Genomic DNA, 15,757 nt, shown 5'->3' on the forward strand with positions numbered 1-15,757 from the left:
TCGAGAACAAGGTCGAAACGAAAAGAAAGAGACAAACGGAAGAGGGTATACCTCTTTGAAAAACGATACAGGGTTGCCTCGATGGTCCTCCCCTTGCTTTCTTCTTCTTCTTCTTTCCTCCCTTCGACTTACCCTCTATCTTTCCCTTTTTGTTATTTTCTCCATTTTTTTACGCATCGATATAGCTGTGCTCCCTGCTTCGTTCTGCTTCTTCTTCTCGATTCCTTCTACCTACGTGTTCCGTGTCGTCCAGCTCGGTTGCCTCGCGGTGAACACGAGCCGCGGACTTCACGGGCTGTCGCGTAGAATTTGGCCGGCGAATTTTTTCTCTGGAAATGGTTAATTGAGCGTGCGCCGGTGCAAACGAGAGGTTACCAGGGGCTATTTCCTCTTTTTGCACGCTGGTCGACCAGCTCGCCTGCTTCTCGCTTCACTAACGCTCCGACCGGACCTCCTTAAGTTACGTTCGGGTTCCTTGTCCGCGGTGTAATAGGAATTAAACCCACCCCGTCCACTTTCCATTCATCGCGCGAGACAAGAGTTTTTTTTTCGGGAATTCGATACACTCCGAGTATTGTCGAAATTTTTGCTCGCTTTTAGAAGCCCAACGAGACACACTTTGTCGTGAGGAAAACGATCGAAGCAGGATGATTTGGAAGGGTGGAGGTAGGACAGAAGGAACGATAGAGGAACGTTTTAGTGTCGCGATCTCCCGTCGTTCCTACTCATGGTCGACGTTTTGTTAAGAAAACAATCGGCCTCGATGCGATTCGCAACGGTACGGAACACGATTCGCTGAACCGATCTCCGCAGATAAAAGACAGGTAAAGATGAATGGCGATGGAAAGACACGGCGGTCTGTGAGGCGGTAGGCGAAAGAAAGGGAAAGAGGGAGAAGAGCATATTTCAGAAGCGAAACTTAATTTGCCCCGAAGTGTGCCACGGGACTCGAATCAATTCGAGGGCTCTCGAACCTCGGAGAGCCTCTAAGCGACGGCGCGTGCCTCAATCGGATGCCATTGAAGTTCCTCCTCTTTCTCGTCATGCGATAATTGAGAGACGTCGATTGTGGTGCACTCGTTTCGCCCGAGAAACTCCTACCGTCCTTTAGGCAACGAAGCTTCTATACTGTTTCAAAAATTCGACGCAAGCTTACAAAGTTCTCGAAACGTTTCGAAAATCGCTGCCACTATAATTGGGACAGAGTTCATATATAGAAATCACAGTGATTTTCATCGCCTTTAGTTTCTTCGTTATCCTATGATCTGATTTCCTGATACATTGTAGCAAATAACAAGAACTATATTGCAAGAGAATCGTATAATATTATGGTATTGTACCGTACGTAAAGCGATAACAGTCTATTAAGTAACACCAGAACCGTCAGAATCATCAGAACGGTGAATTTGTAATTTACAACGACACGATTTTGGAGATACGCGTGACTCTATGTAAAATATACGAACGATAGTTTATTTCGTTTCTTCCACGATATATTTCTCTATATTCCATACCATTTGTTACAAGTTTTACCTACCTACGCGTGTAATTTACATCCAAATACTTTTATCGTTTAATGTACTTTTCCTTTCGCAACGAGACAGCGATCCAATTTCCACCGCTAGTCGCCAAGCAAATAAATTGATAAATTCGCGTATCCACTCTAATCGTCTCAACTTGAGCAATATACAAACGACTGAAGTTTGTTTTCAGCAGTCGGTTTTCTAGACAGAATTCGTCGAGCAAATATTGTCCGTCGGATTTCTCGAGAATGCAGAACAGAAATTAAAAGACGAGCACGAGCTCTCCTGCTTTCTTCTCTGATACCTATCTTCCACGTCAGTTTGTCCGACGAAAAGAGCCCCACGCATAGGTTTAGAATGCGTTAAGAGGTCCTCGATGGTGTTTGCTGACAAACACCCTTCCGTTCTCGCGTTGCCTCGATGGCGCCCTTGCTACTGCCTCGAGTGAGTCGATGGCATTCGTCGTCGACCCTTTCACTCGCGCACACAAACGGAGTCTGATTACACATTAATTATTTACCGAGTGATTTCCGATGTATGCGTCGACCAGCTTCTCGAAAACGGGTCATTAAATTAAATGAGACGCCGGAATTCTCATCGAGATCGTGTCTCTAAACGTGCTCGTGCAAATGTCACGGAAAAAAGATACCGTTTACGAGAGACGGCCGACTAATATAGCGGCGATTAGCGGCAAATAGGCTTTCTTGCGTTCTACTTGGCCGGTTCATCGAGCAGAAAATAACCCCGCAAAAGATACACGAAGAGGAACACGCTTAACATCGTGTAGAAGTGAACAAGGGAAATATTCGATAACGATCTATGGCGATGAACAAAAGCATAGGTTTCCAATACGTTTCCAAGGTTCCTTCTAGAATCCTGCGTAAATCGGCGAAACTTTATATTCTTTGACCGATTTCTTTCTACGATATCACTGTCGAGCGTGAACTTATGTATCTGTTGCAATTTATAAAATCTATGGGACGGATTATAAAATATATATAATTTTCTAGAGCTTTAAGAAATTTCAGATTTCAATCGCTGGAAAATTAATTCTGCAATACAAGAATCGATTGTACGATCATTTTGCAATCGGTGTAGAATATAAAAAAGAAAGAATGGTGATTCTGGAACTGTATATGGGAACCATAACCGAGACAATTATAGTTCGAAAGTTTCAATTATACGAAATAAAAATTTGTCAGGATTATTCTAAGAACTGGAATCGGTGTCGTAACTACGATAAATAGTTTCGCTTATCGCTTATAATGCATTTAGTCTTTCAAATGGAAAATCTTGAAAATGAAAAATCCACGGAAGAATCGTGTATTTTTAGCAGGAAAACCTGATCCTTGGAACGTTGCTGCTTTTGTTCATCACCGTGTAGTTCCTTGAAGGATGATCGAAACTGGTTAATTGCCCTCTCGGATCATTAAACTGATTGGTAAATTTTTTTCCACCGAGGTACACGGTCGCCGTTCGAAACTTGCAATAACAAGAGACGCGGTGCGTTTTCCGGAAGAAAAATTATCCATCTTCCCCGTTTATCTCGGTCGAGTGCAAATATTGTTTCTACGATTCGGACGGACAAGCATTTTTCCAAATCCATGTTCGTCGGACTACTCGCGATGTCTAACCAACCGGGAATAATTTTTGTCCCGGGAGCCGCTCGGAAAAACCTAAAACAACGGGATTAGTCTCGACGAAGCATCCTCCTCAAAGGAGGCCAAGGCAAGGATTTAATTTCCGAGGATTTTCCCACGAACCGGTCAGGTTAGTAGATGCCTAACTCTGGGAGACCTCCGCAAACACTCGAAATGTCTATGCCCCTGTAGAAAATTATTTGTCGTTCTTCGGAGATGACGAGGATGTTCCAAAGCGGGAAACAGTGTCGTTCAGACGAGATCGTTCAGAATTCTTTTTCGCGGTAATTTGCTAATGCGTTATAGTTACGCTGTTACGTATCACAGACTCTATCGTCTAACGTATCGAATTTTTATTTTTGTATTTTTCTATTTGTCCGGCGTTTGATATTTGTAATAGTAGAAAATTTCGTCGAATATTTCTAATAAAATCTTCTTTACTATTACTTGATACTTCCGTTAGCGAATGTACTGAATATCGAGGATGCTGTCATGTAAATCCGAACGATATCTTCGCTAGGTCGATCATTGGGAATACCATTACAAATCATACTTATCCGAATATTATCTAAAATGTTATAAACTATTCCTTCCTATATACATTGATACATATAATGCGTATATATCAATGTATATACAATGATAAGATAAGATGGCAAATATGTGAAAATATTTCGCAAAATCAGATATTAGCAAACATTCCACATTGCTATAATGCATATAGGATATCTCCTTCTTGTTTAATTTATATATTTCTTTGTGGAATATTTGTAAATAATATCTGATTTTGCGAAATATTTTTGCATATTTACTAACTTATCTTTTACAATGTTTATAACTCGATAACACGATATTCGAGTTACTTCACTCGCATTTTTCGCAACTTTCACGCGCTATTTCACTGCGTGATCCTTAATGACCCTTCGAACGGGTCTTGATTTTAGAAACGCTCGCGTCAGTGGATACTCTCTTTGTCCGCGGACAAACATTTGCCCGGTTTCTCGGGAGCGGAGGGTAACAGGAAGACGAAAACGATCGTCGAGCCGCAAACGGGGCCACTCTAAACGCGGCCGTGTTCGCTTTTAGACGCCATATTGTGGCGAACGACGACGACGACGCTTCCCCGATCTCGGCCCGGATTAAAATACTGCAAATCATGGGCTACCTGTGAACGAGCCTCTCGCGTCCGTTCCATCGTTTCGTGCCACCAGATATATCCTCCGCTTCAGAGAAACTCGGTAGTGGTAAAAGAACGCGTCGAGGATGAAATTTTCGCGAAAGCGCGGATGCCACGATTCGTTTCGCCGCTTCTTCCTCGAGCAACGCGTTCTTCATTTCCTTTCGCGCGTAACAGCGTAACGCGAACGAACAAACAAATCACTAGCCGATGATTCATTCGACGAATTCAACGCCACGCTTTCCAACCTTCCGTTAAATATCTCGTCCAATAAGTCTCGTATAATACGATTAAAAGGAACAGCTACAAGAGATCGCTGTACAACGAGAAAGTCGTGAACGCCAAACGACCACTATTGGCTAGTCGAAAAAATCCAAATTCGATTGATTTATAGCGTAAGAGGGGCATATCTCGCGAGAATTTTAAGGATAGGGCATTCTTTTTATCGACAAAGGTGAATCTTCTATAAACTAATCATCTACGGGTTTGGGGAATTTGTTATTCCCATGCAAATCTACTAGCTGTCTTCTCAGCTGTGCTAATTAGCCATGTAATTTTTGGCTCACTCACGCTTCATTATCGCAATATTAAATATCGATGTCGTGTCTAATCTACAATTGTGAATCCTCTAAAGAACCTTTAATTCGGACGATCAATATTATTGTCAATATCATTGTCAATACTCAAGGTTCTCAACGTTGGATTGACAATATTTATCGATCGTCTAGAGGGTTTCTCACCTACGGTAACATCGAGAACCTTAAATATTGTCGATAATATCGCTTCTTAACAAAGGCAAACATGCTCTACACTTCTGCGCTCAAAATACGAATAAATCCAATTTCGTCTCTTTTGAAGTAGGCATCGCTGCTATAACAAATTAAACAAACCGACTCCAAATAAGCACGCGTTTCATCCAACAGTAATCCACCCCCGTTTCTTACGTGAAACAGACGTTGTTCAAACGAACGCTGTTCAATAGCCAACAGTATATAATCGAGGGTGGGAGGCGGTGTTTTAGGAGACAAACACGCGTAGACGTGACTATACCCAAGGGGTGGAATACAAGAGAGAGAGAGAGAGAGAGAAAGAGTGGCTGTAAGCGAAGAAAGAATTGAGCATCGGAACCGAGTCGGCCAAGAGGGCCCGTATCGTTTTAACGTCTCTATTAGCGGCTATTAAAAATGAGCTAGAGACGAAAAAAAGCGGTGAAACGATGGTAGGAGATGGACGAGGGGCAGGAGGGGGTGGGGTGGGTGAAGGGGGTCCCGGTTGCTTGAAATCGCGGGTCCTCTGTTCACATGCCGTCTCCTCCTCGTACCGGTATCCAGTTACCTTTTGTAGAGGCCCTCGTATAGCTCAGATTTTCGAATGATATGTTCTCCATTGTGCGCAACGAGTATTTAGCATGGCACGGGGTTGGTCTAAATCGAGGGTTCACCCGGGGGAAGGGAGGGGGACAGCACGGAGATGGACTCGTACGAGACGGCACGAAAATCCACGGCTTTCTTTCTCTCTCTCTCTCTCTCTCTCTCTGTGTGTGTTCGACACACGGGGGTAGATTCTGTTAAAATGATATCCCTCGTCACTCTAGTAGAGTCGAGAATAGATCCGATTCTGATATCAAGTTGAAATTGATCGTTCTCCACGCGTTTTTCCCCCTCTCTCTTCTTTCCTTTGCTTTGTTGTACCTTGGGAGAATCGTAGAAACTAGTTTCAAGAAGAGAGGGAAGGCTGGCTTGAAAATATTTTGGACGTTGAAAGTCGGGTACGGAGTAAAGACAGTAATGCGAGTAAAATTCGAGTCATTCTCGAGCGAAGGATTGATACTTTTGGATGTAATTGGTCTGCAGCGAGGAAATCGTTCGTGGTTCAAATATGGTGGGTTAGAAATCTACAAAAATTCCCAAACACGATTGAACATGTAGCGGCACATGAGTCAACGGAAGATTTGAATAGGGAGGGACTCGTAATATCGTGCCTTGGAATGCCAACGACGTTTCGGTTTGCTAGGTCTAAAGGTAAACAAACTCCGGACAAAATATTATTGCCGTTATTTGTAATCGTTAGCCGGAGTTACGTATGAACTCTAACTTTGTTGATACAAATAGAGGAACCTGCTCTCTAGGACAGTTAAATAGTTGAACAGTTAACGGGTAGAAGAATCGAATTATTTCGAGCGAGCAACGATCACGTCCAGTATACGCTATTTCTGTACTTGTATTTACATTGATTTTAATATAATTGACTATTACAATTTTATCACTTTATTAAACAAACCAACACGTTTAATAACCACCTGAGACATAAACGAAAAAAAGTGCATATAATATCGTCTACTTATGAAATATTCATTCGTCTACAATCTTTTCATGTTATAATATTTATATACCTAGATATATTAAATATTTGTGTCGAGGCGAATAGTTTACAGTGAACTCTCTTCTTACACATGCTGGGCCAAAAATCTAACTCGCAAAAGTCCTTACCCTCGACTATCATCGTCGAGCACAAATATCGTATAGATATTGACGGCGTTAAAACTGGTCGAAACGATCGAATCACTCTTTAAAGAGGCTGTCAGATGCGGCACGAAAACCGGCATCCTTTCACCGGCCGTAGTTTCTCGATCGCAGATCAATCGGGCGAACTCTTCTACCGGCACACACCGCAAGGACGACCATCTTGCGCGTAATTACAGTAGCTTCCGTCACGGTTTGAGACCCGCGTCGCCGTCCGCGTGCATAATACTTTACAACATACACGAGGGATTACAAAAGTGACTCGTCATGCGGCGTAAATACTTAACGGCGGGGCGCATCCTCATCGCCGCGCGGCGTTCCTTACGTTGCACCTGATACTTTCCCCGGCGGCGGTAGAAGCCGCTTGATGAATTTCTTTTTTAATCATGGCCATCGGCAGTGCCGAAACTTACCGCGTCACCTGTGATAGCTCGTTCGAGCTGTTCGACGCGGTCCTCGATTCGCCACGCGAAATACGCCCTGAACTTTTGCGAACGCGTGCGCGCACGGACACATGCCGCGAATATATTAAACATACCGGATCCTACTGAAATAACGATAAAAAAGGAAAATAAGGAAAGAGAAAAAGCGGAGCTCGTTGCAATATTCGTCGGGCCGTGGCCCTTTTTCGTAGCGAGCTCGTTGAGTTTTAACGAGCGACCGAACCGTGAACGCCGATATCCCTCGTTAACCGCGGAAACAGTGTAGAAGCAACACACGGTTTGCTGGCATAACTCGAGCCGACGCTGTCTCGCAGTTTCGTAATTGTTCGTACGTGTGAACAGGAATAAAATTCGTGTTTTGAAATGGAACACCACGCCCCCTTGTTAAGCTTTCGATTAATTCAACGACGATAACGATGGGAATACAGCCGATGGATTTAATATCTGTAGAAGCTAACATCGACATCGTACGATAGAATATCGGTCTCTGTCGATAAAGTATTAATTTATCAGTCAATAAGTCAGTCTTTGGAGAGATGCGAAGAAGGAACCTATATCGTATGGCGAAAGTTTAAATCGTTGTTAATTTCGTTATTGATTCAACAGCAATGGCGAGGAAGGCATTCTTTTTTACTTCCATAGATTCGTATTAAGGAGTTACTTTTTAACATAACAAACGTCTACGCTGATGTATTCTTCGTTGACGATATAAGATATTTCTCAATATAGAATATACTGTATCAGTTTCAAATATATCTTCGAATAACGTTCGAAAGATACTGTTGGTTATAAATCGCGCAAAGAATCAGAGAAATTAATGTCGGTCTGGTGGTATTCACGGCGAAAAATTGACACCGTAAGCTCGAGCCTCCGCACTTTAATGCCACGACATTAAGACGCGTTGAATAGGGACGACGATCGGTGGACGAGCACTAAGTGGAACAAAACGGGAGAGGCTGGCACATAATAAGTCGCACCGCTCGTGCGGGTGTCTCGTGAAAGGGCCGAGACAAAGGGGAAGCGGTCTTGAGGCATAATTAAAACGCGTCGAGTGTCCCGCTTATGCGAGACACGTTAAAAAAAAAAAAAAGAACCAACAGAGGAAGAGGGAAAGAGAAAAAGAGAGAGAAAAAGAGAGAGAAAAGAAGAGTAGGTAGGTACGGGTTCGATTACCATGTCCAACGCGTTTCAAACAGGTCCATGTGAGAGTGGCCTCTGCTCGAATCGCGTCTCGCTACCGCTCTTACCTTCCTCTATTACCCACGGAATCGAATAAATCGCTTTCATACCTTCGTCAGGGAAATTGACGTCTCGTTATATATTTCTATATATAGAAAGTGTGAAAGGAATGTCAGACTTACGGGGGATGTTGGTGAATAGAAAAGAGCCGGCGAGATATATGATTTAACCCCTTGACGATGCACGTTGTGAAACAGGAAGTTTATGCAGTGGCAAACCTCAAGGTGATAATTTTACGAGTAACAAATAAATAGGAATTTCTTTTTTTCTTTTTTTTTCTGTTAATGTATCTTGCGAGTATCTCTAGTTTAAATAATAATTTTTATTCTAACATCGATGCTCTCTGTTTTATATCGTTTTTCTAGTCATTTTGTCATAAGATAGTAAGTAAGAACAAGAGAAGTTTAAACGAAAGTAAAATGATCAAAAATAGGATTACGAAGGAGCGAAGAAGATGAATAGCGCGTGGGGCAAGCGTCTAAACTTAAATGATCGAATCAGTTGGATAGTTGGCGCGGTTCCTACGCGTACGTTCGTCTTTTTGGAGCGTGAGGAAGCATCGAACGATCCGACGATTCTCGTTCGAGCGGCGAACCTGTTCGAAATCACTCGAGGTGTTACCGTGGTAACAGTGCGGGCTGGAAACTCGATTAGCAAAGAAAATACGGGAGTATCTCAGGAGCCTCGGCGTTGAATCGATCTGGAGTAAAGAGGCTTTTAAGGCGACCACAACATCTCATTGTCTCTGGCAGACTAGCGAATGATTCTCCTCTCTGCTAATACCACATCTAGAGAAAGCGTTTTCCACGATGGAGGTACAATTCTTCGCACGGTGTTTTCCTTTTCCCGCGTTACAGGATTACGCGATCGAAAGTGGCAGAAAAATTATGTTCACCTTAAGTTCAAGATATTTGCGATTTCCATCTTCCATGGTTCTACGGTTGAAAATTCCTTCGCTCGTAAGCGTAGAAAAACGCATTCTCACGAGGCTCGTCGATAAAGCGAATTATAATACGGATTTTCTCGATACCTTTGTCGGCCGGCCGGTTTAATACTTGACCGTGGGTGGGCACGATGAATAATACTTTCCCGTCGACAAGTCGGGACATCCGTTCCGATCGTGCCACGACTGTTCGTCATTTATCTCTGACCGCGATGGATGAGTCGCGTGAGAAGTTCGCGAAGCGTTTCTGTATCTATCCGTAATCTCTCGAGTAATGAGGTGGATCCTCCTTTTGTACGAACCCGTCCTAGGGAATCGTCGTTACTCTCCCGTGAATCCTTCTGCTCACCTGGGAAGGATGAGCCCGCTCATTAATTATAGTCGCTCCGCGGCGATGACTGGAAACAAAGTGTTTTCAGTGTCGGGGGTACATCCACCTAAGCCTGTCCTAGGACGGGAACGAATTGAAATTCTCATCGCGATCAACGCGCCTACGCGCCACTTCAGCTACGAGATGAAGGTGACCGACTTGCTACCAATAATAATTGCTGACCTTTCTCGTTAACATTTCAACGGCAGATGCGTGCTCGAGTAAACGATCCGCGAAAGAGCGATAAGAGATAGCAGATGCGAGAAACGTCGTTGGTTCGCTTAAGAAAATTGCTAATTTTCTGTACGTCGTGCAAGACAACGTAATATCGGCGATAAAGGCAGCTTGTATTTCTAACGAAGTTTAGGTGGTTCAGAGTTTTCAGGTGGCTAGTTTCAGATATAATGTTTCGACATGGTCGAAATATTTGACGCTCGTTCAAACTCATTCGAAGAAATTGCACGACAAGGAATTAAGAAGTATACCTATACGGATAAGATGCTCGATTTTGCTAAATTATGGCAAGCTATTAACATTACCTGAATCTAGTATGGACATGAAATATATCGTAACAGAGAATGTAGAAGAAAATAAAAATACATTTTTGGAAGATTCTGTAGCGGCACAGGAGTCAAAGGACGACGCGAGTCGAGAGCGACTCATGCTGTTGTTTTGCCTCAGGACATTGACTCAGCCTTGACGCAGAAATGTAACGATAAACAAACTCCGGGCAAAACAATGTTGCCGCTATATACAACCATCGAATGAAGACGAATTTGAATTTTCCGATTCTCCCCCGACCAGCATAAATAAACGGACGAGATCGCGAGCGACAGAATATCGAACAGCATCGTACAGTATCGTAGAGTATCTACACAGTATCTCCGAGTATCTCACGAGTATTTATCGAGTTACGCGACGAGCATTAACTCCTTAACCTACGATTTACGTTCGAGAATCTACGTTTGCCCGATCATCGTACAACGGGCTATGCCCGTAGTTGTAGGTTAAGGGGTTAACGAATATTTATTCCGCGATTTTATTCTGCGATTTATATTTTGTACTAACGACTCACGTATACGTCTGTATATTAATTTATTTATTTATTCGAAATATAATTGCGACAGCAATCTCTCGCTCTAGTTATTTCACATTATCTATCCTCGACCAATCCTCCACAACTCGAATCAATCAAGTCCATGTTTCGACCGCAATTAACTATACTTTATGAACACGAAAACACGTTCTGTGTTTCAATCATGTTGTGTTTCAGAATGCAGCAGCAATCTGGTACAGGAAACGGGAGTACACGACGCGCTCTGAGTCCTGGGCCAGGAGCCAGCGATTCAGAGGATTCCGACATCTCGCTTGGTGGAACGTCGCCTGCGTCGCCGAGTTCCTCACCTCCGCCAACTCATCAACCATCTCCTGTTCCTCTCGGGCCTCTAGGTCCTCTACCTCCACCATCCTTAAATTTCCGCTTCGATCCTTCGCAATCGCAGTTTCGATTCAACCACGCGACGGCCTTCAAATTCCCGCCGGCGGGTTTCCGATTTGGACCGCACAGCCCGCAACACAATCATCCGAACATCTCTGGCGGTGGAATCTTCAGGCTGACGGAAACGAGCCCGTTCCAAGCTGTGGGACCGAGAGGTGATCTTGGGTCGAGGCGAGTAGCTTTTAAAAACCTATCCTTAATCGCGCACTCTCTTATTAATCCGCGTTCGATGAATCTCGAAAGTTCGAAACTAAACGTTTCAAAATCCTCTCGCGTTTTATCCATTGGATCGATCGGCAGGATTTTTTGTAAAAGTCTTTGCTTTGATGACAGTAATTTATCATATAAAATTTGTATTCCGTGACCGTAGAACTTGCTATATATTTAAGGAACGATCCTGTTAACAGACGGTATCTGTGTTTGCAAGTTTCCTCGCCATTTGCAAATTACATGCTGAAGGAGCTTAATGCTCGATGCATGTTGATCGAAATGTTTCTATATACTCGAAGTACGATAGAATATACGATTTTTCTAAAATATTATATCGCCGTATAAATTACCAATGCTTGAATAATTGACAAATATGTTAACTTACTGTAATCATTGTGAAAGATTCGGTGCAATATGTGTCGTCAACGACGACCACGACGATCAGCGCACGAGCTTAATAAAGCTATCGTCGATGAAAGCAATTCCTTCGAAAGCCACGAAGAAAATATTTTTTCGAAGAAAATATTGATCTGGAACTACACTTTTCAATTGCAGACTACCGGATCCACTGGGTCTACCACCGCCGAGGTTGCACCCACACGACAGCTTGCTCCATCATCCGCAAATACAGCATCAGCTACCGGAAGGAATGTCGAGGATATCGGAAGGCTCGCGTCTCTCTGATGGTGGAATTTCGCGCCTGTCAGACAGCCTATCGGAAGCTCACAGCCCGCCATTAATGGCGACGAACTTGTCTGTGACGGGTCCGCTAAGGGTTGCAGTTCCGAGCCCTCACACGCCTTCCTCGCGGGGTAGTCCAACGGCCAGTCAACAGACTCCCCAGGGTCAGTCTCAAGGCCAGGGATTGATAAGGGTGGCGACACCACCTCCACTGAATCCGAAACCACCGCAGATCCACAGACCTTTCTCGCCAGCGTGATACGACGAATTGGGAAATGTCATTTCAAGGGGAAATGAACACGATCGATCCATTGTATCGAGAAAAATCGTAGCTAGCGACGAGAGTCAATTTCTCGACAAACGTTTCGAGGTTTTATGAAAGGAGTAAAGCGAACACGGAGATTTTCAAGCTCTAAGAATCTACGAAATAATTATTAAAAAGACGAATATCGAGGAGAAGTCAACAAAAATAGGGAAGCTTACTTGGATAAAGATGTTATTGTTGAAATTTACGTTAAAAGTGTTCGTTACCAAGTAGTAAAACAAGATGAACATTTTACAATACGGCTGACGATGTAGAATTCGTAATTGTATGTTGCAAGATGATAACATAAAGCAACCCGAATGTTACAATTGACGATGCGTCGGTAGATGGCAGAAGCGGACGTGTGCAATTATCCGAAGCAGATACGAACGATGATCGCATGTAAATAACGAGATTACACTTTGAACGACACATTTTTTCGTTGAATGAAAACGGAACGCGAGATCGATCCGTTTTTGAGAGCAAATTTCGTGTAACTATATATTTTTTTATTTGTTTCTTTCCCCCCCCCCCTATTTTGTAGTCTGTACATAGCGAATACCCCCGGTAAGAAAGAAGTACGCTGTTTGAATGTGAGAATCGCTCTGAGAACTGTCACTCGTTATTTCAAATGTGTTGGCCAGCTACGTTAAACGCGAAGATTTAACGTGAATCTGTTTCAAATCGTAAGCTAATCCAAATAAAAAAGAACACTAACCCGAGATCGTAGAACTATGAACGGCCTAAACGTAGACTGAGGCCGAGCTTCGAAAATAACGCGTTGTTCGCTCTGTAAAATTGTACGTGACTATTATAAGTGAGCCTTTTTATCTATTTACGACATCAAAGTCTCGTATCGAAATAGTCTTTTGTTTTTGTTTTCTTTTTTTTTTTTTGTTAAAAAATAATAATGAATAAACGAAACCTGGAAATCATTCATGCCAACTATCAATCAAATTCAGATACGATTTTATGTATCGCGATTCGAACACCGTTTCTAATGGGTCGAAGTGATGTTCTAGTATCGTTCGTTGTCGGCACAAATCGAAGAAACAGTCTGTTGGAGGTAAATAATTTGAACACCGGTTGATATAATTTAAGGCATTTCGCAAAACGCTCCCCTCCTTTAGCTTAGGTAGAGATTAGAGATTTGTAAATTTCCTTAACCGGTACGCTCGTTAAAGGAATCGTTTACCCTCGAAGTAAGACGCGGCTCGATCGCGATTGTCAAAAGACAAAGACGATCGATCGACCAACTTGAGTCTGGGTAACCATAAGGAAAAGAAAGAAAACGAAATAGAAGAAGAAGAAGGAAAAGAAGAAGAGAAAGAAGAAGAAGAAATAGCGCGAACATACGTCGGTTCGCATTTCCTTCTCTCTCTTTGTAGATATACACATAAATACAACACACGTTAGCAGAATTTCTTGTATAATCAGCCCTTTCTCCCTCTTATAAATATGAACATACTACAGCCCACGTATACATAAGTACCTTACGTAAAGAATATTAACACGAAACTATACATATATAAATATATGAAAAGAAGATGATTCATTATTATTATTAATATTATTAATATTATTATTAATATTATTATTTGCGCCTGTACATACATTCACGCGAAAATATATTAACAGATTATTATGATATTACAACAAAACTATACTGTGAGTCTTCAATTCATCGTTTGTTCCCGAATCGATCACAACACCCAGTCTCCATCCATGGAACTCGATACCGTACCCAGCAAGGTATCCATCTGCCAAAATTCGCGCGGCTCATCAAAATTTCCCAACATCGGCCAAAATTAACCCGTTAAAATCAACACGGTTTGCCCCGCGCAATTAACATTCGCGTTTCGCGCGTTCACTCGTCGGTCAATTTTCTCGTGCCAATTGTATCTATTAATATCGTTATTTCCGCGAGCCAGGCTAATTCACACCTAGCCTTTGATCGACACTCCTGGCAAATTCTAGGTGTGGGTACGCGCATACGAGCAATACGAAGCAGCGCGGCTAAAACGATTACAATAACTCGAAGGCGAGAAAGAGCGAGGCGATTCAGGTGGCCGCGTCCTTCCCACAATTTAAACGGCTCGCAAGGTCTCCTCTTCTTACCCACGGCTATAGTAACCAACGAAATTCGCACAGTCACTCGACTCCCTGTTAACAAACCCGACGAAGTCAACGGAAGAAGAGATCGCGTTCGAAACACACGAATCTTTCTCTTCTCGTCGAAGGTCAATAGGAGCGAGTCGATGGTTGGCGAAGGGATAACGGCGAAGGGATAGGAGAAAAAGAGAGAAGAAAGGCGAATCATGGAAAACGTAAGCGCGAAAAGGAGCGCGAGAAGAGGGAGAGATGAAAAGAGAACGGAGACGAGGCGTAGGAAGGTTATCGACACGGACTGCAGTTAGCGAAAGAGAGCAAGGGGATACGCGATGGAATAAAGTGGAAGGGAGAAAAATAGGGTGAACGAAGGCAAGCGACAGAGAGGAAGAGAGTAGTTGCGCGATAACGTGGCGTGGGCGGGTGTCGCTGACAAAATGGACCAATCGGCTGGCTGGGTTGCCTTGTAACCGATCCCGCGGGTTAACCAGGAACCAGGAACATCGACCAAGACTCTCCAAAAAGCCGATATGCCCAGAGCGCACGCCTAACCGTCCTCGTCGCCGACTCCACCCTGCTGCCTGCTGATGCTTCCACATGCGACCACTTCCTCTTTCCCTCTCTATTATATATTTCTCTTTCACCCTTCCACTCTCCACGCGTCTACTTTGTACGTCGCCTTTCCTCTCACGACGATATCGTACGTTCTATCTTCGTTTTTCTCTGTCTCGCCCTTGCGGTTCGCCGTTCGCACTGCGTTCGTTCATTCGATATATACGCACCAGTCGAGGCTCCGTCTTTCTCTGTCGCACCGGTTGGCGAAAGTTCTCGACAGCTGGGTGGATTCCTCGATGGAAGATGGAGTCGTTAGAGGCTGCCCGGGAATGGAGAGATATTCTCCGCGGCTGGCGCGTTTCACCGGCGAGTTGTTAAATTACTTCGATGAAGTTGCCGTAATTGAAACTGGTCATTGAGCGAAATGTGTTTAGAGCCGGGCTTCGAGAGAGCTAATCGCCGCGTAACGGCCTGATCACCGGCCAGATAATCGATGAACGATCGATGTCCGCGCAACGCTCGCAAATGGTTACAAGTTAAATT

General features: G+C 43.5%; 1 protein-coding gene and 1 long non-coding RNA gene across 2 annotated transcripts in view; one reads left to right on the forward strand and one right to left on the reverse strand.

Moving 5' to 3' along the window:
- LOC100650676 (homeobox protein SIX3) overlaps nucleotides 1-13,867 on the forward strand; it is a 52,364-nt gene extending 38,497 nt beyond the window's left edge. The window contains exons 2-3 of the mRNA XM_003393983.4: nucleotides 11,131-11,526; nucleotides 12,121-13,867. Of these exons, the coding sequence (XP_003394031.1) occupies nucleotides 11,131-11,526; nucleotides 12,121-12,505 (781 nt within the window). The 3' untranslated portion in view covers nucleotides 12,506-13,867. The remainder of the gene's footprint in view (nucleotides 1-11,130; nucleotides 11,527-12,120) is intronic.
- The window catches only part of LOC125387174, a 90,026-nt gene that overhangs the window by 37,044 nt on the left and 37,225 nt on the right, over nucleotides 1-15,757 (reverse strand). The window lies entirely within an intron of this gene.

This window comes from Bombus terrestris, chromosome 2, assembly GCF_910591885.1.
Source record: "Bombus terrestris chromosome 2, iyBomTerr1.2, whole genome shotgun sequence".
Lineage (NCBI taxonomy): Eukaryota > Metazoa > Arthropoda > Insecta > Hymenoptera > Apidae > Bombus > Bombus terrestris.